This window comes from Ceratina calcarata, unplaced genomic scaffold (assembly GCF_001652005.2).
Source record: "Ceratina calcarata isolate Rehan_Ccalc_2016 unplaced genomic scaffold, ASM165200v1 scaffold8, whole genome shotgun sequence".
Classification (NCBI taxonomy): domain Eukaryota; kingdom Metazoa; phylum Arthropoda; class Insecta; order Hymenoptera; family Apidae; genus Ceratina; species Ceratina calcarata.
The window spans coordinates 786,708-809,128 of record NW_017179316.1 but is presented as its reverse complement, the minus strand read 5'-3'; the positions used below and the strand labels follow the sequence as shown (position 1 = coordinate 809,128).

At 42.3% G+C, this 22,421-nt stretch overlaps 7 protein-coding genes across 18 annotated transcripts; 4 read left to right on the top strand and 3 right to left on the bottom strand.

Annotated features, from left to right (window-relative positions):
- Nucleotides 1–6: 6 nt before the first annotated feature.
- LOC108630946 (G protein pathway suppressor 2) lies at nt 7–2,280 on the bottom strand. 2 transcript variants are annotated; one of them, XM_018034551.2, is made up of 8 exons: nt 1,958–2,279; nt 1,654–1,870; nt 1,394–1,553; nt 1,176–1,287; nt 1,025–1,078; nt 747–908; nt 522–643; nt 7–434 (listed from the first exon to the last, which is right to left on the bottom strand). In XM_018034551.2, exons 1-8 carry the CDS (start codon nt 2,052–2,054, stop codon nt 261–263), a joined length of 1,098 nt encoding a protein of 365 aa, XP_017890040.1. In that variant the 5' UTR covers nt 2,055–2,279; the 3' UTR covers nt 7–260. The 2 variants fall into 2 exon arrangements, with proteins under 2 accessions (XP_017890040.1, XP_026674324.1); XM_026818523.1 differs by lacking the exon at nt 1,025–1,078 and having other exon boundaries at nt 1,958–2,280.
- A 368-nt stretch (nt 2,281–2,648) lies between these two features.
- On the top strand, nt 2,649–3,932 carry RpL10 (ribosomal protein L10). Of its 3 annotated transcripts, XM_018034559.2 has the most exons (4): nt 2,658–2,716; nt 2,844–2,895; nt 3,152–3,457; nt 3,550–3,880. In XM_018034559.2, exons 2-4 carry the CDS (start codon nt 2,873–2,875, stop codon nt 3,878–3,880), a joined length of 660 nt encoding a protein of 219 aa, XP_017890048.1. In that variant the 5' UTR covers nt 2,658–2,716; nt 2,844–2,872. The 3 variants fall into 3 exon arrangements, with proteins under 3 accessions (XP_026674325.1, XP_017890048.1, XP_017890049.1); XM_026818524.1 differs by lacking the exon at nt 2,844–2,895 and having other exon boundaries at nt 2,649–2,716; nt 3,550–3,932; XM_018034560.2 differs by lacking the exon at nt 2,658–2,716 and having other exon boundaries at nt 2,820–2,895; nt 3,550–3,932.
- Nucleotides 3,933–3,941: 9 nt separating this feature from the next.
- On the bottom strand, nt 3,942–7,076 carry Mrgn1 (Mahogunin ring finger 1). Of its 3 annotated transcripts, none has more exons than XM_026818521.1 (9): nt 6,608–7,076; nt 6,370–6,488; nt 5,950–6,227; nt 5,728–5,869; nt 5,388–5,591; nt 5,030–5,269; nt 4,763–4,923; nt 4,422–4,695; nt 3,942–4,295 (listed from the first exon to the last, which is right to left on the bottom strand). In XM_026818521.1, exons 1-9 carry the CDS (start codon nt 6,693–6,695, stop codon nt 4,113–4,115), a joined length of 1,689 nt encoding a protein of 562 aa, XP_026674322.1. In that variant the 5' UTR covers nt 6,696–7,076; the 3' UTR covers nt 3,942–4,112. The 3 variants fall into 3 exon arrangements, with proteins under 3 accessions (XP_026674322.1, XP_017890037.1, XP_026674323.1); XM_018034548.2 differs by having other exon boundaries at nt 5,030–5,275; nt 6,608–7,071; XM_026818522.1 differs by lacking the exon at nt 6,370–6,488 and having other exon boundaries at nt 5,030–5,275; nt 6,608–7,072.
- Nucleotides 7,077–7,203: 127 nt separating this feature from the next.
- LOC108630955 (pleckstrin homology domain-containing family J member 1) lies at nt 7,204–8,562 on the top strand. Of its 2 annotated transcripts, XM_018034561.2 has the most exons (3): nt 7,204–7,556; nt 7,691–7,782; nt 7,836–8,562. In XM_018034561.2, the coding sequence occupies exons 2-3, from the start codon at nt 7,692–7,694 to the stop codon at nt 8,345–8,347; spliced, it is 603 nt and encodes a 200-aa protein (XP_017890050.1). In that variant the 5' UTR covers nt 7,204–7,556; nt 7,691; the 3' UTR covers nt 8,348–8,562. The 2 variants fall into 2 exon arrangements, with proteins under 2 accessions (XP_017890050.1, XP_017890051.1); XM_018034562.2 differs by having other exon boundaries at nt 7,213–7,782; nt 7,851–8,562.
- A 103-nt stretch (nt 8,563–8,665) lies between these two features.
- LOC108630956 (dynein light chain 4, axonemal) lies at nt 8,666–10,569 on the top strand. Its single transcript, XM_018034563.2, has 2 exons — nt 8,666–9,252; nt 9,734–10,569. Exons 1-2 carry the CDS (start codon nt 9,193–9,195, stop codon nt 9,977–9,979), a joined length of 306 nt encoding a protein of 101 aa, XP_017890052.1. The 5' UTR covers nt 8,666–9,192; the 3' UTR covers nt 9,980–10,569.
- Nucleotides 10,570–10,664: 95 nt separating this feature from the next.
- Nucleotides 10,665–17,306, bottom strand: l(3)76BDm (trafficking protein particle complex subunit 8 homolog l(3)76BDm). 3 transcript variants are annotated; one of them, XM_018034538.2, is made up of 10 exons: nt 16,842–17,306; nt 16,002–16,443; nt 15,671–15,928; nt 14,977–15,579; nt 14,212–14,731; nt 13,824–14,009; nt 12,938–13,708; nt 12,640–12,808; nt 11,303–12,548; nt 10,665–11,215 (listed from the first exon to the last, which is right to left on the bottom strand). In XM_018034538.2, exons 1-10 carry the CDS (start codon nt 16,996–16,998, stop codon nt 10,948–10,950), a joined length of 4,620 nt encoding a protein of 1,539 aa, XP_017890027.1. In that variant the 5' UTR covers nt 16,999–17,306; the 3' UTR covers nt 10,665–10,947. The 3 variants fall into 3 exon arrangements, with proteins under 3 accessions (XP_017890027.1, XP_026674320.1, XP_017890028.1); XM_026818519.1 differs by having other exon boundaries at nt 11,303–12,536; XM_018034539.2 differs by having other exon boundaries at nt 11,315–12,548; nt 16,842–17,305.
- Nucleotides 17,307–17,497: 191 nt separating this feature from the next.
- On the top strand, nt 17,498–22,400 carry GTPBP1 (GTP-binding protein 1). Of its 4 annotated transcripts, none has more exons than XM_018034673.2 (11): nt 17,498–17,627; nt 18,337–18,739; nt 18,830–18,941; nt 19,050–19,230; nt 19,346–19,524; nt 19,632–19,784; nt 19,894–20,143; nt 20,275–20,419; nt 20,538–20,856; nt 20,981–21,264; nt 21,383–22,400. In XM_018034673.2, the coding sequence occupies exons 2-11, from the start codon at nt 18,650–18,652 to the stop codon at nt 21,572–21,574; spliced, it is 1,905 nt and encodes a 634-aa protein (XP_017890162.1). In that variant the 5' UTR covers nt 17,498–17,627; nt 18,337–18,649; the 3' UTR covers nt 21,575–22,400. The 4 variants fall into 4 exon arrangements, with proteins under 4 accessions (XP_017890162.1, XP_017890163.1, XP_017890164.1 ...); XM_018034674.2 differs by lacking the exon at nt 17,498–17,627 and adding an exon at nt 17,763–18,183; XM_018034675.2 differs by lacking the exon at nt 17,498–17,627 and adding an exon at nt 17,763–18,194.
- Nucleotides 22,401–22,421: the final 21 nt, after the last annotated feature.

The following is a 22,421-nucleotide window of genomic DNA, read 5'->3' as shown; positions in this document are numbered from 1 at the left end:
TGTATATATGATGAGTGATAAATTACTGTTGACATTGACGCGTGTGTCTACATGCGCCTAACGTGTATCCGTAAGTTGTTGTACAGGCGTTCACGATGACAACCGGTACACTAACGGAGGACAATGATATCATATAAAATACATTTCTCTTTTTATAATCTTGTTGACTGTACGTATGAAACAAGATTTGTCAATATCGTTTGTACGAATGCGACGGTGATCGTAGATCAAACACCATGCTCGATATAAATGAACTGAACCTAAACTTCTCTCTGGAGATACCGTGCTCCGGGTTGAGTGTACAGTAATCGACCGGGAACATTACCACCGGACGCGCTGACGTAAGTGCCTGGTGGCGGCGGTGGATATGGAGTTGGAGGTGGTTGCGGCGCTCTCACTGGATATCCTGATGTGATTCCTCCAGTTTTCGCACCCTACGAACACCGATGATGCTGCTAGATTCTCTCTCTTTCACCGTACTGTACTTCGTTCGTTAAAGAAACTAAGTACTAAAACTTTACCTGCGGCGGTTGTTGAATCGGAATGGCTCCACCGTGAACAGTGACATGGCTAGGTCTCAAGCAAAACTTATCCTCCGCGTATGCGCCTTTATAGTCCAACGAATGCAAATTGGTAACGTACGCTGACGCAAAATAACGATATCACACATGTATTATAACGATTTTGTTCGACAGATCGTGCCCGATTGACACGTGAAGCGTATACATATACGAGAGAATTTGTACCAGTTTGATGCGTCGACAATGTTGCTCTGTTTCCTGAAAGATACACCGATTTAGCTGATGGCTCAGGCTCTCGAGACGGTTGCGAGGATGGCGTCGAATAATTGTAAACGCTTTGACCCGTGGGTGCCGAATAAAAGTTCGAAGCGGAATATTGATTGTTCTCTGAAAGAAGATATGTAACGATGCAATTTAACGATGAGCGATGCGAATACGATTACAGATGACTTTTTTTTAATAAAAAAAAAAAGAGCATGGAAATTAAAGATTTATTCACTCACTGTTCCAGAGAACAGCTCGGGAATCGCCAGATCTCCTAGCTGCTTCCTCAGATTCTATACACAGGCACAAACGTTTAATACTCTCTTTTCTCTTTGCCTTCATATATCTTTTTAACACTGAAATTGAAACCACTGTACTGATATTACTTACTGGATGGCGCAGGATTGTAACTCGGTATGGAAGGTGTCGGTTTGTATCCGTAACTAGTGTGATATGGACCTGTTAATGGTGGAGAAGGGCTACGGGTCCTCTTCAATGGTCCCTAAGGAATGAATGAATGCCCGAACGAACGGACGAACAAATAAATAAATGAATCCACAAATTAATGTCGATTCGTCTATAGGTACACAAGTGTTTCATTCACTTACTGTTGATAACAAAGTATGAGTTGCCGCGCCCACAGTTTGTACTTTGTACAGGGGACTACTGCTTCTTGGCAATGGAACTTGGTACACTTGCGGATGAAATACTCCAGGGCCTGCCCCTGAATACCCAGCAGCAGCTGCCGTTAAGACTTCAGAGCCAACGCTGCATGTACCAATAACGATAAGAACAACTATGACGATGACGATGATGGTTGCAGAGTATATAATGTGTAAACAGAAATCTGAAATGTTTTTTGGTAAACCTTGTTTCTTTAATTAATTGTTTTCTTCTATTATCGTCCTCGTTCAATACTTTTTTCAATTGCAAGAACAATTGATGTTTCTGATCTTTCAACTGTGCAAGCTCACTCTCCAAAGTAGCTATTTGTTCCCTAGTTTCGCCCAAAGTCATTGCATCCTGCTTTTGCTGACGTTCTCTTTCCTTTCGTTGACGTTCCTCCTCGGCGTCGGCCTCTTGCTCTAAGCATTTCCAATGAAAAACATTGGCGTTATAAAACGAAAATATAAACGGAATTCCTTTCTTTCTTTCAGCTTTTACTTATGCACCTTGCTTCTTTCGTTGTCTGTCTCTCGTAATGTGACTTTTCAACGCTTTCCACATCTGCTCACTTCGTTCAGGAGGGCCTGCGTTTCCGGCTGGCATTTTTCATTCACCACCTTTAAAAACAATACGAATCTCGTGCTATATGAGAAAGATGTACCCAAATGCATCAGATCAGTAGTCAGCAATGGTGGCTGGGTTAACGTCGATTCTGTTCCAATTCCTTCGATACCCGTTCCACGAATTCAGCGGGTAATGTCCAGTAATGTCGGAGATTGTCGGAACTGTCGGAAGTGCAGCAGCGTCACGCCCATCATCGACTCACATCGCGCATGCGCACGCATTACGTATCACGCAGTCACAGTCGTCACAGTACGTACCTGCTGTACACACAGCAAACTTAAGGGTTGTTTTCATGCCATATATTTTGATAATTCCAATGAACGACTTATTAATCTTATTATTATCATAATAATCATAATAATAAGATTAATAAGTCGTTCATTAGAAATCATCATAAAACCCGATGAATAACTTTGCACATGAATATGCTTCATATCTGTGGCAATATTGGCTTAGAAGGAAGGAGCGCTCCGCTTTTAAGCCAATATTGAGCTGTACATTTAATAGGAACTTGCCTCATGGAGGTTGGCTCACGTGGCTCCATCGTTTGGTCACCGTCACATTCTGTTTTGGGTGTCACCTCGCTAGATGTCGCTTCTCCTTCTCTTCTCTTTCCACAGCATCGTGTTAACAGCCGCAAGGTAACGTATTTGTATGCATTCATTTTAATCGTCATGTATCCAACGTTATACCGCTCATCCTTTTTTTAGTATCATTTATCATTTTTAAACAAGATCGTAACGAGCATTATCTTTACCGTTCGTCTAGTATTTCTGTTTATCGTCGAGGCAGCCAGTATGGGTCGTCGACCAGCTAGGTGGTACGTATTAAGTATATGCATTTGTTCGTTCCTTTCAGAAAGAGAATAAATGTTGTTTGTTTCTTGCCGTATACCAATGTAAATTATAAGTTGTTCTGATATCGTATTGAAATCTCGTATATGCTACTACGTTGAGATTGACTCCCGATCAATTTTGGTATGCGAGCCAACGTGTGACATTTACACCTCTGTGCAACTGGCAGCTCTGTGTCGTGTTACCAAGAAGTGAAGAAGAATTTCCATTGTACTTTTACAGTTATCGTTACTGCAAGAACAAACCTTACCCGAAATCAAGATTCTGTAGGGGTGTTCCCGATCCAAAGATACGTATCTTTGATCTTGGAAAGAAGAAAGCTTCGGTCGAGGACTTTCCGCTGTGCGTACATTTGGTGTCGGATGAATATGAGCAGCTTAGTTCCGAAGCTCTCGAAGCAGGACGTATCTGTGCGAACAAGTACATGGTGAAGAATGCTGGAAAGGATCAGTTCCACATTCGTATGAGACTGCATCCGTTCCACGTTATTCGGATCAACAAAATGTTATCGTGTGCCGGAGCCGACAGGTAAATCTTGTTGGACCGTTGTTAACGTTCGGTGAGGAGATGCGCGTGTGGTATGTATGCCGACGAGATTGCATTCTTATTTATTTTTGAAGGCTTCAAACTGGAATGAGAGGTGCTTTTGGTAAACCTCAGGGTACCGTGGCAAGGGTGCACATCGGACAACCGATAATGAGCATACGCTCGTCCGACCGTCACAGGGCTGCCGTGGTCGAAGCGTTGCGTCGTGCGAAATTCAAGTTCCCCGGCCGTCAGAAAATTTATGTTTCAAAAAAATGGGGTTTTACCAAGTACGACCGCGCCGAGTATGAGGAATTAAAGACGGCTGGTCGGCTAGCTCCAGATGGTTGTAACGTGAAATACTTACCTGAGCATGGACCTCTCGAGGACTGGAAGAAATGGAAGAAGCTTCTCGCCGTTGCTTAAGTGGGCACTAATTTCTTGACCAATTATCTCATTAAATCAGTTTGAAATGAAAGCAAACGTGTTTCAATTTTCATTTTCGTCCATCGTCCAAATTTTATATCTACATAACATGTTATTTACATTGATCAGAATTTTCGCGAGAAACGCGACTTTATATGTATACAGTACAAAAGATATTAAAGATAATTCGACCGATTCGATTTCCAAGATGAAAATGATTTCGCGCGAACGCTCAATGTGAATGACACGTGATATTATTATCGTCGTCGTTTTCATTTTCCACGTTTGGAATCTCGTCGTCCATGTCCATATCGCAAATATCACGACTTTGAGCGTTCAACGCTTCCGTACTAGTCGCTGCGTCCAACAACGGAGACAATTTCTCGGCCTCACTGTCTTCGTCTTGTGTTTGCCCCTGCAAAAATATAATTAAGAGTAGTAGCAGCAGCAGATACGTGTAAAAAGAACGACGATGCGTCGACAAACAAAATGAAAATTATAGACTGTGTGTGTGTGTGTGTGTGTATATGGTGAAAAGTACCTCGTAAAGAGACGTAGGTTGTTTCTCGTTTACAAGTCTGAGCGTGTCCCGTGATCGTAACGCCGCTTTTTCTCGTATGTGTCCAGACGATTTCATTCTCATCGCGGCAGGTGATCGATTATGAAGATCTTTCTGCGACCCGGAATGCTCGTCTCTGGCCAATAAAACTGACATCCGGAATTCTGGCGTAGGGCACGCGGTAGTGCCACTCGTTCTTGCAGATACATCTGCTTCTTTCGACACGTGTTTCGATACGGGCGTACGTTCGGCAGATCTTCTCAGTATGACAGACACGATTTAGCAAAAAACAAAATGGACAATGTAATCGTATATTCGTCTACCTGTTCAATGCTTCCGCTGCTTGAATCGCGCTGACCGTATCTGTATCGGGCGTATCTGGAGATTCTGGCGCGAGAGCCGCGGTCCTTGGAATGTACGGACCGTTCAAAGCTTCTATGAGAGAGACGGCTTCGTATCCAGCCGGTATGATTTCGCAACTTCCCTGCGGATTTCACGTCCATCAAATTTTTTAACTTTCGTCGTTGTCAGGCAGGCAGATCGGGGGTCCCGGTTTGCGTTTATGGAAATAAGGCTTAATCGTTAATTACCTCTGGCGGAAAAGGTGGATTCGATACTATGGCTCCGGTCGCTTTCTGCAGAGCTTTAATTTGAAGGAGTGCCCTGAAAGGAGCTCTGCATATCGGACAGTTGTTCGCTTGGTATCGAAGTGAATCCGCGCAGTTGTTGCACAAACACAAGTGTCTGCACGGTAGTATCAAAGTGTCTCGTACGTCGCACATACAGATAACGCACTCGGATCCATTGTCATCCGTATCTTCGTCGCTCCCCTGTTGCTGAACGAATAATAACGATGACGATGATAGTAAAAGGAAATTGGATTATGAAAGAAATTCGAGTGTAAGGCGATGATGAAAGGCGTTTTGTGCGTGTGGGGCGTGCATATACCTTAGCGTTCTCGCCGTTCTTGTTTTCAATTCCGTATATCTCTTGAAGCAAGTAACAAAGACCATCGACGAACAGTTTTTGTTTGAGGGCTTTTAGTACATACGTTCCATCCGAATGTTTCTCAACGACAGCGATGGTCGTGTGAGACTGTTTCGGTTCATCGGTACCTTCTTCGGCGACGCAGTGAATGGCTATTGGTATTATCTGAGAAGAATGACAATTGATCGCAGCGCGTGCATACATTGCTGATTAACAGTAATAGTAGTAGTAGTAGTAGTAGTGAGTAAAAATAACAGTTTATCATCCAACAAAACAGAGACAGTATAAAAGTACTACATACTTCCCTATCAGCGTTGTACAATAAATCTTCTTTACTGTAGGCTCTCGGGTCAAATACATGGGATGTTTGCGAAAATAATTGATTTGCACCTTTCTTATAATAATATGTTTCAGAATTCATAGATGGATCTCTTGGCGTGTACCTACAAACGAAATTATATCGTCGTATCGTACGATATGCCCCGTGCACTTTTTTTTTCTAATATCGACATTCGATACGCACGTAACGCCTTTCGTTGTCACTTCTTCGGTGCAAAAGTAATATATCGTAATTGCACATCTCACGTCGCAATCAAATGTGAATTCAATATTATAACGACTCGGTTTTTTATCAATGTCACATCCATCCCCCCCGTAATGCTTCACGACGACGGTCTGACACTGTGGCGACGTCGAAGTTTGATCAACGTTCCTAATCAATCTCAACGATTCTCGTCTTATGTTCACTAAACTCTTTAACGTTTTGGTAGGCTCGTTAGCTTGTGGCGGTGGGTATGGAAACTGAAACGAAAATAGTTCTTTAACATTCTTCGCGTGTATACGTACACGTTTAAACGTAAAACAATGCTAGACGAGACTAAATGATATATGTATATATATTCATATATGTAGAGAGAGAGAGAGAGAGAGAGAGAGAGATTACTGGGGTTGGGCGACTTCCTAAGAAATTTAAATCGGCGTTCTCTCCAAAAAGATATGCTTCTGGCTGAGGTGTATCGAACCGTTCACCGCCCATTATAAAATGACTACCGAAATAACTTCCTGATGAACGAAAATTGATTATAATATATGAAAAACGTTTCGGAACATGTCGTCGAAGACGTTTGGTATTTATAAAATGTATGCATGTATGAACCTATCTACCTCGCATGGATACGAACCTGAACGAGGAGGATATTTATATGCATGATTCGAAACGATGTCAACTTCTTCTACTCCAGCGTTTTGTCGACTCGTCAGAGCACCCATCGTTTATTTATGTTTCATAAGTATACTTAAAATACACTTGCGACAAGATGAACTTGGCTTTTAAGTACGTAAATACGACCGTGCACGATCCCTTCGCCCACCTTCGCCTTCACCTTCGCTTCGCCAGTGCTCAGACTCAGATAGCCAGTGAACTAACAAACTATATGTATGTATACTGTAATTGCTGGACTAACTGGACCCTGGACCATGCAGTGCGCATCCGACACCTATTGCTATTATTCTTTATTGCTGATATGCTTAATTTCGAACTCTACGAGAACACGAGAGCAGCCCGTATTCGTTATTGGATTACGAAGTAATTCATTATAATTCTGAACGATTACGTTACACGTGCAGTTGACATTTGTGACACTCGTGTATGTTGTCTGTATGTGCACACGCAAACATATAACAACAATGCATCCGCAGTGCGTAAAATGCGTAAGAAAGAACGAATCTCGACCATAGCGCCGTGCGTTGAGCAACAGTAAAACTCATGTTTCACTTAAAAGATTTGCGGAATTTGATTCTCACTCTCATAATTGCTCATAATTTCTCGCACTATTCCTCAATGACTTAATAACGAACGGGGACTGATACGTGAATAGTGATGCCATACACGCCATACACTACCCTTGTGACACTTGAATATTTTCCTCTACAAAAAATTGTAGAATCAAGACGCAGGTGTAATTGTAATTTAAAATTTCAGCCATCAGCACAATCGCCCTGCCCCGCGTCTCGCGTTTGGTCGGTTTGGTCCGCGCACGTAATAATTTGTAAGCAGTTATCTTAATTTGTAATCGCTGGAAGGGATGAAAGACTGACTCACGCTAAATACAATGATAGCAATAGCAATAGGTGAATAACAATATGAATAAGTGTAGTAGAACAATAGTGGAACGCAGTATTATTGCGACCATCTGACAGCGAAAATTACGCGATACGAATGTGTAAAAATAAAGTTCTTTCACTCTTATATGTCACATAATAAGTATGAAGTTCAACGAGAAAGAACTCGCGGAAGCGAGTAGTGGACCTGCCGACATCGAAGGCCGTTTGAATCATAAACGGGCTCATAAATCAGGTTAGTCGATTTATGATCTATTCATACACGCTCCATCATCGTCTTTCCTATAGTTATTATCATTTTAGGATTCAAAGAGAAATGGTTCAAGTTAAGATACAATTTGTTGTTTTATTTTAACATCAACGAGTTAGGACAGATCGACGACAGGCAACCAGCGGGAGTAATTATTTTAGAAAACTACAGTATTAATCTTGATGCTGGCACGACGGAGGGCGTGTTCGCGTTCAGCATAGCATTTCGCGATGAATACGAGAAAAGGCATGTGTTGAGTGGTCGTTCGGAATCACAAGTGGAGAAGTGGGTGAACGCATTGAAACAGGCCAGCTACGAGTATTGGAGGTTTCGTTTGATAATGCTTCAAGAAAAGTTGCTCAAAATAACAGGGAAAGATCCGTTACTCGTCTATCCAAGAAATCAGGGAATCATTCGAGACGTGGCATGGGAACCTGCGTCAACTTTCCGATCTCATGTACGCTCTTTCACTACATCCTTTAGTTCATCGGTCGTAACATCGACAGCTTTAAACACAGTGACAAAAGAAATGAATTTAATCGAGTTTTAAGCCCCGTGCGCGTCTTGTCTGAGGAGGACGATGATTAAAAGCATGATCGTGTAGCGGATTCTAATTTTCAACACATTGTGTCATAAATCTTTATCATCTTCTGTTTCATCGTCATCGAGAGTCAACTACTTGTACATACATGTACCAACATAGATAAATGTCTTTGTTGTTTAAATAAGTAACCGAAGAGTTACCTATACTCCGTACCTCGTTTACATAAGTTTCAAAAGTATTTTTCAAGCCAAATACATACTCTCTATATTGTTCACGTTTGTGTGTGTGTGTGTGTGTGTGTGTGTGTGTGTGTGTGTGTGTGTGTGTGTGTGTGTGTGTGTGTGTGCGCGCGCGTGTATACACTGTAACATACGTAGGCAGCATCGGTGTATCGCGTTCTATACTTTGCTAATTGTTATATACATAACTATACGTTTGTGATATTGTAATAAAAATCATATTTTTCCAAGGCTCTTGCAAAACCTCTGGGATAATGTCCAATATAGTACATTTTGGTAATAACAATTGATAACAGTGAAATTAATCCAGCTCGGGTTTGTGGACGTGGCGCAGTGGCACTGGTAGCGGTGGCCAGTGAGAGGCGAGTGCCGTTACTGCCAATGGGAATAGTTTTAGGTATACAGCATATGTATACAACCCCTCTGTGGTAGTGGTAGTAGTGTGCTCGTGTGGTCTTGCTCGGCGGCGCCTGTAAGATGGCAACATTCTCAGAGAATGTATTATGCCGTCGGTATTCTCTCTATTACTTGGATGCACAGTATACAGATACATGATATGTATACGTATGAGTAGTAGATACGGTGGTTTTTAATGAAAATTCAAATTCAGAGATGACCGAGGTGAAAAAGGACGACGTCGTCAAAATATTGCACACGTATCCTCTCTGCCGAGTAAGTAATGTACATGTCTATTTCATCTTGTGTGACAGCTGTATCGTCGGGAACTCCTCGACTTCTTTTCAAGTCAATATACGTATATGTACGAGCGTGTTGCGGCGCGTATAGCATTGTTTAATCGATACAAGTCACTTTGCAAAAAAAACATCATTTTCATCTTGTTACTTACGAGCGTGAACTATTATTTATAGTTCATCGAGTAGAGTATACTTTTAATAATTAATTCGCACGAGATTCAGATCCTATAAGTCGTAAAGACATTTAAATGATCTAGAAGCCGTACATTTTCAAATGGCGACTCAGAATACTCTGTGTGTGTGTGGATGTCTGTGTATGTGAGAGAGTATTTGCTCGTCTACTAGTGTTACGCCAGAGAGGAAATACATGTGACATTACATATAGACTTCACGGAAAGTATATCATGTTGTATTATATTTGTTTGCACGAGTCTTTCGTAAAATTGTGTCTGTTGCAGAAGTGCGATATGTCGGACGAGATGAAGCAAGAAGCGATGGAATTATGCGTCACCGCGGCTGAAAAGTACGCCGACAATTACGAGAGTGTTTCACGGATGATCAAAGAAACGATGGATAAAAAATTCGGCGCATCCTGGCACACTGTCGTAGGCGAGGGTTACGGGTTCGAGATAACTTATCAATTGAAACATCTATTGTACATGTATGCTGGCAATTTAGCGATATGTATATGGAAATCGGCATAGCGAGATTTCGAAAGATTTCAAACAAAAATGATTGCTTCCTAAATGTACAAATAACACTTGTCAATGTGTGACGTCGGCCTGCTGCTATCGGTGTATCATTCTTACGGGCGCGTGCTACCGTACTATGTAACGTAGCATATGTATGTACAAATGAATTTCTGGGAATTAGCGCATGTTCAGATAAGATTGCATTCATACATATGGACACGACCACGGATTGCTTCTTTCACCGGTAGCAGAATATCAGAATTGAAACATATTCTGCTCTCGTCGTCATGCTACTCGAACTAGCCATAATAAATAATCATAAAAAGCTATCTATAACTTTTATACAAATCAAACAGAAAGTATTCTAGTGCACACCAAAAATATGATAAGGGTCATATACATTGTTTCGTGCGCGTAACGTTATGCCAAAAATGGAATTATTTATGTGCGTGAGTGCAGACATCGCATTATGTAGCAACTGCTTGCAGTGTGATATTTCATGTATTTTATAACTATATCTAACTGTGTATGTATAAATTTGTGCAATTGTTGTATAATCTATTACGTGTGTACGTATTAAACGTAAACAAACGAGTATTGAACGGAGCAGTTTTATTTATTTAAAACAATAATAATACCTACTAATGCTGGGACAACAAGTGATTTCGAAGAGAAGAAAGAAAAAGGCAAACAGTTCTAATCACGGTCGTGATCGATAAATTATATGTAGACAGTGTAGTTTTACTTACTGTGTTTGAAACATTACATATTTACATAGTACGAAGGAATGATTCTTCAAATGAAATTTATGTTGTTACGCTATTCCTTAAGTATCAATTATATTAACTGATTAATAATAATAATAACAACAACAGTAGTAGTAATAGTAGTAGTAGTAGTAGTAGTAGTAGTAGTAGTAGTAGTAGTAATAGTAGTAACAATTATAATACCTCTACGTGTATACGTATGTATTTGTCAAACTATTTGCTATCACCGATAATGATACATATGCTCTCCATTTTCCATTTCTGCAATATGAATTCCCTAGTATTTACAACTCTCACAAATACTTGCACACGCGCCGCTAAATCGTAGGTTCCGGGCGCTGGAAGGGCAGCTTGCAACTTTACAGTACTACTCGTTAACGGTTCTATGTGAGAACAAATCGCAGAATGGCACGCGTATCTGTAATACGCGGAAGCTTGCGGGGAGTATAACTGAGACTTTACGTTCGGAAGGTAGCTGTCACTGAAAACAGACAGGTCCATCAGAAAACGATGAAACGATGAACGAGAGGAAAAACGAGAAGATATAAGAGAAGAATGTTTATTTTACCGTATTATGTACCTGCTTGTTCCTATCGTGTTAACTTTAATGTCGATCTGCGATCCTAAGTGATTCTTTATGTACATTATTACCGGAACGAAACACAGTCGACTTCGATCGAAGTCATGAGTGATTCGTTTATCGTGGCTCAACGAGAACGAAATCACGTTCTTGAGAAGTTCATTCGTTTCCGACAGTTGTTCTTTGCCAGCAGCAGCAACACCTGTCAGCACGGACGAGGAGTCGAATACGTTTCTGTCGGGCCCAAAGACTTTCAAACGTCCGCCGCCTCCGCCGCCGACGTATTCGTTCGATTCGACCAGAACTTGTTCGGGATGGTTGTAAGTTTTGTTCAAGTGCTCGATATCGAGATAATGTTGACCGATCGCTTGTCTCGTAACGGTCGCCCCGTTCTCTATCAGTTTCGCCCTCCAATTCAGAATCAACGTCGAACATAATTTCATGGTTGCGAACAATGATTTCTGTTCCGTTCCGTTTTGTGGCAGCAACCGTTGCTGCTGCTGCTGTTGCTGTTGCTGCTGTTGCTGTTGTTGTTGTGCTTCCGCGTTTTCACTCGTGTCCAATGGCAGAATATCTTTTCTTTCTATGAAATTGATGTACGGGTAATTCGAATCCGATTCCACGGGATCATTCTCCTGCGTTAACGATACATCGGAGATTCGCCTCGATTCGCTCTCGTCCTTTCTCAACTTTAGCATTAAATGCAACATTTCTTGAGGTTTTACTTTTATGTCCTTCGACGACGACGACGACGACGACGACACAGAAGAATTGAACACTGACCATCCATCGCTGAGAAACGATATTCTCGACAGGAGGATCTCGTTCGCGATTGGATCGTGAAGCTGATTCGCGTTCCTGACGCATACTATCAAATTCAACGTAGGCGAATCGTGTTTTGTGCACAGCACGCTTCTCGAAGCAGACGCACTGATCTGTAGAGAATCCGACACGGTCAACTTCCAAGAGTGTCTACAAAGTCGGTGTTTTATCACGATTTTCTGCTGTTGCTGCTGCGTATCTGCTACGTTCTCGTAATAAAACAGCAAATCTATCCGATGATTTCCCTTGTTGAACGGCGCTTGAATCCAAAACGGTCTCACGTACGTCTCTCCAACGTTTAATCTATTCGAAGGTAGTGGAATTTTCATTATATGCTTGTTCGTACTCTTTTTCGTCGTCGTCGTCGTCGTCGTCGTCGTCGTCATCTTCATCGTCCGTTCTGAAAATGAAACTGCAAATAATTGATTCGTAGTATATAATATATCGTAGTAGTAGGTGTAAATAACAGGTAAAAATATAGGCTGCAATTCTATAACCGGTACCTTCTTCTTCCGTGGTCGACGTTTGATTATCTCCTAACGAAAGAGGTTTCATATTCGTAGACGTTAAATAAATGTTCGATAACGGTGAATTGCCTACGTTCTTCAATGTAATGTCTATCTTCTTAATTTCACCACATAACATTTCCGAAGGCAGTTGACTGAAGAAAATCTGAAAGAAAAAAAGATAGAAACAGCAAAGATAAAAACTTCTGTCAAGTACATGTGGGTCGTCGTTGTCGTGCACGAGTATTACAACGAGTACACCACCAAGTTTCAAGTATATCGTCAAATTTCATACCTGCATGAAGGGAGCCCTTTCGGTGATATTCATCTCCAATCTGTAATCTGCACCGTACAAATTTGCACCAGCTTTCTCTTTAACATTCTTCAATTTAGGCCCCCTAATTTCAAACAATCTTTTCCCACTGATAGCTATCGTCGGGTTAACCACCGGCGGATCTATCGCATGTATCGGATTAGACAGTTGGTAGCTTAAACCTAATATCTTTAACTCGCCTACTTCTCTCGGTACGAGACGCAACGTTACGTTTTGTTTGGAATTCGGTTGTAAAATCAATTTCTCGATCACCTGCGTCTCCACCATCCGTTCTAAATTCTCCGACGACGATGATGATTTCATTTCGTTCGTAGTAACTTGTCCATCGGTCGAAGTGAACAACCATAACAAAGCGACGCTCGATACCGGCAAAGGGATGTGCAACGGATTATACAATTCGATAGAAAAGTGGACCGGTTCGTTCGATACAGCGTTTGGTTTCGACGTATTGTTGCTCGTCTTCGAATACAATGCGATCGTGGGTTTGAATATCATCGGAGGCGATCCCTGAGCTTCCGTGATCAACATCTCCTCCATTCTTGACCATCTCGCATCGTCGCAGTCTTCGGCTGCGGTGTCGAACGAAACGTGACTCGCGAAAATATTGTCTTGGCACGATTCAACCATAGGACCGTACAGTACTTTGATGTTACCGCTGTCTATCAGTGGTAATGGCAAGATAGGAAGCAGCTGTCGATCGTCCGTCGACGGAACAGCTTCCTGTAACAGTATCTGCGAGACACGCGATGCATCGTCAAAATATGATTATAATTACAAGATACTGAAAAAGAATCTGTTATCATTACGAGGCGAGCAGCGAGGTGTCGCGCAGCGTACACGTACTTACATTGTGGATATGTAAAAATTCACGTAGAAACGCTGCTTGCTGCGTTGCCGGCTGCATGCTGTGAACGTTCAACAATTTTTCAAATGCTTTTACCGCTTCGTTGACTTGCTTCAACGACGCAGCTTGTCTGCCAATCGTGAAATGTATATGATCTTCGGCTAACGACCAACCTCTACCATGGTATACCTAATAATAATAATAATCATAACAACAACTATGTACATGATACATGCGATGCAATAATATGTACGTGACAAGGAGCGGATCAGTGTCATTTTCAACGTCGAGTAGAACGACGACGACGACGACGACGACTCCAACGAGAAATTGTAAGAACGAATGGACGGACAACGAGAATACCTGGTGGTGGTGGTGGTGGTGGTCGTACCTGGTACGCTTGTTGGTAACATCGCAACGAATGCTTTCTCTGGCCCGCTTTCGAGAATCGGTGACCAGCGAGAACGGCATGAAACGCGTACTTGCGCATCATTTTCGGGCCGATGAAACAGTAAGCGGCTTGTTCCAACAGAAGCGCGGAACGCAAATCGGAATCTTCGCTGGTCATACGAATCAACTGTTTGGCAGCTTCCCCGTACAAACTTCTACCTTTCAAACATTCAGCGCTGAATAACGTCGCTCTCGTCGCAAACTGCGGCATTTTGCAACTGGTCGAATAAGTTAATATTGCATCGTCCATGTATTCGATGGTCTTCCTGTTAGTTTCACCCTGCATGAACGCGCTCAAAGCGGCCATTTCAAGAGCACCTGCGTAATAAAGCCAAGCTTGATCCGCTGCAAAATCTCTCTTCGCACTATGATACGTTTGGTAAGCGAGCGAATAGTGACCAAACATGAAACATAAGTCACCTAACCGACGCAATTGTAATTCTGGCGATTCTGTCGTATAACTGGAAAAATCCAAACAACAAGGCTGGAACTTAACAACGTATGTATATATATATATATATATATAAACATGTATGTATGCATATCTTTGTATGTATCATAGAGGACAGGTTCTATGACAGGTAATTTTAGTGGTCGAATGGTAGTGGTCGTTGTTGTTGTCGTTAACAGGAACAACCTCGAGCAAATACGTATACGAGATAGTATCAGAGGGACGAGATAAGTATCGATCGAATGATGAACGTACATTACAGCGTTCGATGGCGTACCAGGTCCTGGTATTCCAGGTTTGTTCGTCCCGAACCATCGTCTCGTGGCGCTGAACAATGATCTACTGACACCTTTCTTATTCGAGATCACGTCGTTCAATAAACCGATCTGCTTCTCCACGTACGGCAATAGACTTTTCAAACAAAACTCGGTTATCAACGCTCGTAATCTCTCGAGATCCTGCGTGGACAATCTAGCACCGTGACGTTGTTGCGTCGCTGTCGTGTAACTAGGAGAGTCCGCCCAAACGTTCGCGTTTATCGGAGCATCGCTACCGACGATACCCGCGGTCAATCCTCTAACCCCGTATAACAGCGTAGAATTTTGTGTCTTGTCGTTGGCGGCAGCGGCGTTCGTTGTTGTCGGACTCAAAGGATGCTGGATCGTAACGGACACGGCCTCCTGTCCGACTTCCAAGTTCGCGTTCGTCGACTCGGCGAGCATCGTCGTCGTCGTCGTCGTCGTCGTCGTCGTCGTCGTCTCGGCGGAAGAGACAGTGTCGACAGTATCGTGCGAGTCCGGAGAAATCAAACGACCCGCTACGTTCTGTGGGGCTATCGGTGTTCCAGCATGACTCGTTCTAAAATGAACAACGTGTACACGTTCCGTGTTGTTAGAACCTGAGTGTTCCGACGTCTCGGCGGACTTTGCGAAGAACGGTACACACGTACTTGTCACCATTCTCCGTCGAAACTTGGTTCGGCATCGACGAGACACCACTGGTGTCCGCGGGCGTACGAGGGGAACTGTTCTGTTCGCTACCACCTGACGTAGACACCTCTGAATGTTTTACTAAAAATTGACTCCAAGGATCTGGTAAATGAGTATTGTCATCGTCCGATTGACCGGGTGGTCTGGAGTTCATTTGTAGGAGGAAACAATTGTTAGTGCCATATATATTTTTCATTTCTGCGAAAACTATCTCAGCCCTGTAAAAATAAAAAATGATTGATCGTTTATCGAATAAGATTTTTCATAGCAGCGAACGAGGTAGGTAAGTACTTGTTCCTGTCGTCTTGCAACGTATCGTGTATCAAGATGTAATATCTGAGTGTATTGTTATTAAACCATTTTGGTAATTTTCCGGGAATATTTTGATTCAACTGTGCACCCATATTTTGAATTTTCTCTAAGGGATTGTCTTCCGTCGTGGAAACTACTATCATACAAGCGAGAAAATGTTTGGTGAACTCGTGATCCGACGGGAATTGCACGCTCAAGAACATTTCCCTCCATGCCTCAAACCAAGGCACCGATACTGGTATATCGACCTCTGTCGTCCCGATTTTAACATTGGTCGTATGCTCGCACATAGCCGAACTGACTGCTTCGTTCAACATCTTCCTGGCAACACTCGGTTCTGGAGGCTGTGCATGCACATCTTGTATAAAAAGTCGAAGGTTCCTGACACTCGTCGTGTTCCCTTGTGGATCTTTGAAATGACCTGTGCAAAGATAAATAGGTTTTGTATGGTAGCAGAACGACTCGAAGAAAAGGGCCATCCTGCTCCGTTCTCATTCACCCATCGAAGAACGAAGCAACAACGGGACTCTATGAACGAATCGATACGTGCGTGCCTGCCATGGTCACAGCTCGTAACAACAACAACAACATCTAATTGAATGAACCGAAAATAGCAACGAAACAGGTATCGTTTGTTTGTCGTTAGAAACAAAAATTTGCGTCTGGTATAATAATAATAATAATAATGAGCTAGTTAGTGTGAGTAGTGCAGTCAGATCAGGAAGAATAATCACGTTCGGATTCGATCGGTCGGTCGCAGATCGTTGATCGCCGTAATAAAAACGATGATAAACGAAAAATAAGTATGCGAATCGTTACCTTCGACGTTCAGCTTACAAAACGGTTGCAGCAGTTCAACGAACGATAAATTATTTTTTTGACAGGCGGCATCGGCCGCAGTTGAGCACACAGCACCGATTTGCGGCGAAAAAGCGTTGCATATGAATTCGCTAGGGGTCAACTTGCACTGAGCCATGATAATCGCCTGTGAATTCTGTGTAATCAAGGTAGTCGCGTGTGTCACCAACAACGAATATACATTATGTAGTGCAGCACGGCAATAATTGTTTCGGACCGAGTCAACATCCTTACTCACTTACGACCAAAAGTTGACAACTGATCGTGTGAGTACGGTAGTGACGAACGAGTTTCAACGCTGGCCAAGCCAATTATTATTACATATGACACAAACCACAATAACCACATCCCCGACGAACAGCTGTTTTACCCCTATGATCACCTATGATTTACCCGTGAATGTGAACGCAGGTAAAAACTACAGAGACGACATCACGTATACGTATCATGCACACAGTATATATAGTGTAGACAGTGTAGTATCAGCCGGAAGTTGTCACTGTGTTTTGTGTGTGTGTGTGTGTGTGTGTGTGTTACTGCGCGCGCGTTACGTGTAGGCGGAAATCTATCCTTACTTTTTTCGAACACGGTCCTACAGATGGCGAGTAACGCGAGTAACAATGTCGAGCAACATTCGAACACCTATATAATCACAAATATATATAGGTGGTGACAGTAATGCAATACTCGCAAGAACGTTTAATCATTTCATCACCTCGGTAGTTAATTAATATAATATTCGTAAAGGTAAGACGATTTATTTGATTACATTCAGTCCCAGTTTGTTTTGGTCCAGTATGCGACGAAATATACTTTATTATGGCAGTTTGCTATTTGGCTATTTGCAACTTGACTTACTTAACTTACTACTCGGTCTCGGTACCACTTACCGCGCCGACTGTACGCAGACACACGTAGTAGTGTAGTACGCACAGAGGCCGAAACATAAATCGTATTGAAAGAAATGAGATCTGATGAAATCGTCCAGTCGTTGACGTTGACAGCGTTTTCGCAAGCAGCAGATCGGTGTAATCGGTGTGATCGGTCAAACGGAGTTTCGATACCTTTTGACAACGCGTGTGTGTTACGTCAGTTACGTGTGATTGCAAAGCAAAAGTACAACGCGCAACTGGAGCATATTGTCTGAAACTGAAATTGTGATTCGATTTACTTTGCTTTCGAATCGTCGTCCTCGACAGATAACGATTTAATACGTGCAGTATTTCATCGATACTTGCTTAAAAACAAAAACACGTTTTGTTCGTATATGAAAAATATGAATTTTGAGTGACCCGTTACGCGTGTACGTAGATGGTACAAGACATCTAATACGTGTTTCATCAGATAGAATCGTAAACGCTTTGCTGTTCAAAGCTGTTTTTCCTTCTGGGCAATGTCGAATCATTTATCTTTACACAATAATCCGCCGGTATCTAAAAAAATATCTTCTTTTCAGCCCTGTCACGCATCGAACAACGATAATAATAATAACAATAAGAACGATAGTAGTAGTAGTAGTAGTAGTAGTACTAACAATAAGAAACGATAAAACGGATCATACAGATTAAATAGTATGAGTGTAACGATATCACAAATCTATAGAAGAAGATTCGGATTCAAATATTGGAAGATGTTCGTCAATGGAACGTGTCGTCGACGTCGTCATTAAATACAGTTGGAACTTGTACCGTGACCAGCCTGGCACTGTAACATCGAGTAAAAGAGATAATCCGCGTTATTAAACCAGATCGCATAAGATCAGTAATACCATGGCAGGAAGCGAGTCTGTCATAGTGGCAAAGAGCGAGAGAGATCCCGCGCCTGTTTCTAACATGGATTATTCCAGCATTAGAGGAAAGGTTCGCTACCGCGTTTCAATACCTTCGTAATTCCGGAACGATATAAGGTACGCGTACAGACGACTAATCGTTGATATTGGTGAATTACAGAGCGTTTTAGTTAGTCCGTCAGAGGATCAGTATGAGCTATTGCTCAGACGTTTGAGAGAAAGAATTCAGGATGGTGGCAGTGAGACGATCTTTGACATCGGTTTCGGGGAAGGTTCGTCCCAGGAATAGTTCGCAACGTTTGCACGTTATCACTGTGTAAATGTAAAACGTACATCGTGTGGACACGACTCGCAACTATCTTTTATTTTTTACCGTATAGGTGGTTCGGAAGATGGTTTGAAGGACGACGAATATGAAGCATCTGTTGCTACGTTACAGTCCCTCGCGGCGACATTGGAGGCAGACTGTGTACTGTTACGTCAGAGTAAAGTAGATCAGGGACTGATAGGGCAATACCTTGTTCGAAGACGTTTGGACAGACAAGATTTCTTGGAGATCAGGTCTCTGTCTAATTTGTCGACCGCGACGATGTACCGACAAAGTACAATAGGGAGAGAGGGAGAGATATATAGATAGATCGTCGTGTGAAACGATTCTACAAAATCTTTTTCACAGAGTGGCCGTCGTCGGCAACGTCGATGCGGGAAAGTCGACACTTTTGGGTGTATTGACACACGGGGAACTCGATAATGGTCGAGGATTGGCGCGGCAAAAATTGTTTCGCCACAAGCACGAAGCTGAAACGGGACGTACCAGCTCAGTAGGAAATGATATTCTTGGATTCGATAGCGTTGGTATGAAATGTATAATAATCGTGATCGTAGATAATTCAGAAACTTGCTACGTTCCGTTACACGCGATGTTCGACCGTCGATCCTACTCGCTCTACTTTTTTGTTTAGGTAACGTGGTGAACAAACCGGAACACGGATCTTTGGACTGGGTCAAGATATGCGAGAAGTCGTCTAAAGTTATAACGTTCATCGATCTTGCTGGACACGAAAGATATTTGAAAACGACTGTCTTTGGGATGACCGGTCATGCCCCCGATTTTGGTATTTCTCTTTAACGATTCGTCGTAGATGGCACATGGCTCGAAGCTAGTGTGGTATAAGATTCTCAGTATGCTCACGTCTTTTTCTGTCTCCCTTTTTTCGTTCGCAGGTATGTTAATGGTCGGCGCGAACGCTGGTATCGTTGGAATGACGAAGGAACATTTAGGTCTTGCTTTGGCCCTCTCGGTACCAGTATTCGTTGTCGTGACAAAGATCGACATGTGCCCACCGAACATACTGCAAGAAAATTTAAGACTGTTGATAAGGATCTTGAAGTCACCGGGTTGCAGGAAGGTGCCTGTCACCGTCAAGACGCCTGACGACGTCGTAGTCGGTGCTACCAATTTTGTATCGGAACGGTCAGTATAGATGTGTGTCAAAATGCGATACACATACGCGCGTACCGACGTGCTCTCGCACACGTCGATCGACGACGAACTTTACATCGATTGATCTCAATCTTCGATTGCAAAATTTGTACTGTGTACAGCTTGTGCCCAATTTTCCAAGTATCGAACGTAACGGGAGAAAACTTACATCTGCTTAAAATGTTTTTGAATTTGTTGACTGCTCGAATGATCAGCCACGAAGACGAACCGGCAGAGTTTCAGATAGACGACACGTACTCGGTGCCTGTAAGTAGTGGTAGTGGTGGTGGTGGTAGTAGTACTAGATTGTGGTTAAGATTAGGAGCGGAACAAAATTTATTTTACTCCCATCACGTTCTTTCGTCGTGGTTGGCTGGATTTTCAGGGTGTTGGTACAGTAGTTTCGGGCACGACGTTGAAAGGTGTCATAAAATTAAACGACACTCTGTTATTGGGACCCGACCCACTGGGACGTTTCATTCCGATCGCAGTGAAAAGTATACATAGGAAAAGAATGCCCGTTCGCGAAGTGCGAGGCGGCCAGACCGCCAGTTTCGCTTTGAAAAAAATTAAACGGTCGCAAATCAGGAAAGGTATGGTAATGGTCGCACCGGCATTAAACCCGCAGGCTTGTTGGGAATTCGAAGGGGAAATTCTTGTGTTGCATCATCCGACAACGATAAGTTCCTGTTATCAAGCAATGGGTGATTAATAATTTCGCATCACATAATGCACCTTGATCGCTACGAGATCTTTCGACGACGACGAGATCGTCGAACGTCTTTCGTTTTGTCGTCCGTATCCGTGATTTTTTGTTCTTATTTTCAGTGCATTGCGGAAGCATCAGACAAACAGCGTCCATAATTTCTATGTCGCAAGATTGTTTGCGAACGGGAGATAAAGCTTTGGTACGCTTCAGATTCATAAAACATCCCGAGTACATAAAACCGGGACAAAGGATGGTCTTTAGAGAGGGACGTACCAAAGCTGTGGGTAACGTTGTGAAACTTGATCCATACTCCAGCAGCAGTACGACGATCATGCAAACCTGCAGATCCAACAAGCCGAACAAATCATTGCAAAATCGACAAAACTCTTCGTCTACGATGCAAGTATGTTCCGGAAACCGGAAAAGAAATAACGATACTGTAAACTACTACACGTAACGTATATACGTGCACGTGTAAGCGTAGCTAAGAAGTTGTTCGTAATCTGGATTTTCATGTTCAGCCGTTAGATACAACTGCTGAAACCAATTCTCCGTCGTTCGAAGGACAAACATCGAAGCTGGAAAACATACTTCAAAAATCTGACAAAAGTCAAAACAAAAAAAGTAGAGGGCGGAGGGGAGGACGATCTCATAATACTGCGAACAGTATTATTCAACCTTTGTCAGAACAGAATCCCCCCACAAAGTTGTAAACTGCGCGAGTTTTATGTACAACCGGTTTTTACGACACTTGAGAATTGATAATAAATACTTGATACTGATCCGAGTAATGAGTCCTCCTCGTCGTCGTCGTCGTCGTCGTCGTCGTTGTTCATTGTCGTCGTTCATTGTCGTCCTCGAGATCTTGCAAGAATAATTTTTAAATCCATTTTCGAGGAACGTAAAGCGAACTGTTCAGACGTTAAACGAACAAAATGTATTATACGTATATATATATATATATATACACACACACACACACACACATATATATATTTTTTCCGCAGTTATTTATACTGATATTGAAATAAGTGTATAAAATCATCGTTTCTTAATAATCGCCGCACGTAAATTACGCGCGTTTGTGGGGTCATCTAATACGTATATGATCCATAAGGATCGCGTATCGTGTCCATCTTGGGATTGTGGTGATAGAGAGAAAAGAACTCCCACTGAACCCCTCTGTTAATTAAGTATTGTACTTACAAATAACGCACAACGTGCTTTTTCAATCTTTAAATTAGATTACAAATGGTCTTTCACTTCATTTTGACTCGATCATTACAAAATAATGAAATGTCGTTTTTAAATGTACGTCGACAAATATACTTTGTTATTCATAAAGCGTTTTATTTTTATACGAAGAATACGAATTCATCTTGACTCGATGAAATATAATCTGTGGAAAATACACGCGATGCATACGTTTCTCTCTTACCATTGTCACCGCATCATCAGCACGCCATAGATCGAATGATGTAGGTAGTATACACGAGCAAAGACAGGTTGAAGAATAATAAATCACCATATCTATGTATATTCATATATTTTATTGTTACT

Bases quoted from the DNA above. Each gene is read 5' to 3' on its own strand.
- LOC108630946 (XM_018034551.2), bottom strand. From the start codon at position 2,054: ATGCCAGCCGGAAACGCAGGCCCTCCTGAACGAAGTGAGCAGATGTGG. The intron at 1,871-1,957 runs GTGCATAAGTAA...GGAAATGCTTAG, and splicing joins CAGACAACGAAAGAAGCAAG to AGCAAGAGGCCGACGCCGAG. The intron at 1,079-1,175 runs GTAAGTAATATC...GCCTGTGTATAG, and splicing joins TTACAATCCTGCGCCATCCA to AATCTGAGGAAGCAGCTAGG.
- RpL10 (XM_026818524.1), top strand. From the start codon at position 2,664: ATGTCGCTTCTCCTTCTCTTCTCTTTCCACAGCATCGTGTTAACAGCC. The intron at 2,717-3,151 runs GTAACGTATTTG...GTACTTTTACAG, and splicing joins ATCGTGTTAACAGCCGCAAG to TTATCGTTACTGCAAGAACA. The intron at 3,458-3,549 runs GTAAATCTTGTT...TTATTTTTGAAG, and splicing joins TCGTGTGCCGGAGCCGACAG to GCTTCAAACTGGAATGAGAG.
- Mrgn1 (XM_018034548.2), bottom strand. From the start codon at position 6,695: ATGGGTGCTCTGACGAGTCGACAAAACGCTGGAGTAGAAGAAGTTGAC. The intron at 5,870-5,949 runs GTGCGTATCGAA...TTTCGTTTGTAG, and splicing joins GTGACAACGAAAGGCGTTAC to GTACACGCCAAGAGATCCAT. The intron at 4,924-5,029 runs GTAATTAACGAT...TGAAATCCGCAG, and splicing joins ATCCACCTTTTCCGCCAGAG to GGAAGTTGCGAAATCATACC.
- LOC108630955 (XM_018034561.2), top strand. From the start codon at position 7,692: ATGAAGTTCAACGAGAAAGAACTCGCGGAAGCGAGTAGTGGACCTGCC. The intron at 7,783-7,835 runs GTTAGTCGATTT...TCTTTCCTATAG, and splicing joins TAAACGGGCTCATAAATCAG to TTATTATCATTTTAGGATTC.
- LOC108630956 (XM_018034563.2), top strand. From the start codon at position 9,193: ATGACCGAGGTGAAAAAGGACGACGTCGTCAAAATATTGCACACGTAT. The intron at 9,253-9,733 runs GTAAGTAATGTA...TGTCTGTTGCAG, and splicing joins ACACGTATCCTCTCTGCCGA to AAGTGCGATATGTCGGACGA.
- GTPBP1 (XM_018034673.2), top strand. From the start codon at position 18,650: ATGGCAGGAAGCGAGTCTGTCATAGTGGCAAAGAGCGAGAGAGATCCC. The intron at 18,942-19,049 runs GTTCGTCCCAGG...TTTACCGTATAG, and splicing joins TGACATCGGTTTCGGGGAAG to GTGGTTCGGAAGATGGTTTG. The intron at 19,525-19,631 runs GTATGAAATGTA...TTTTTTGTTTAG, and splicing joins TCTTGGATTCGATAGCGTTG to GTAACGTGGTGAACAAACCG.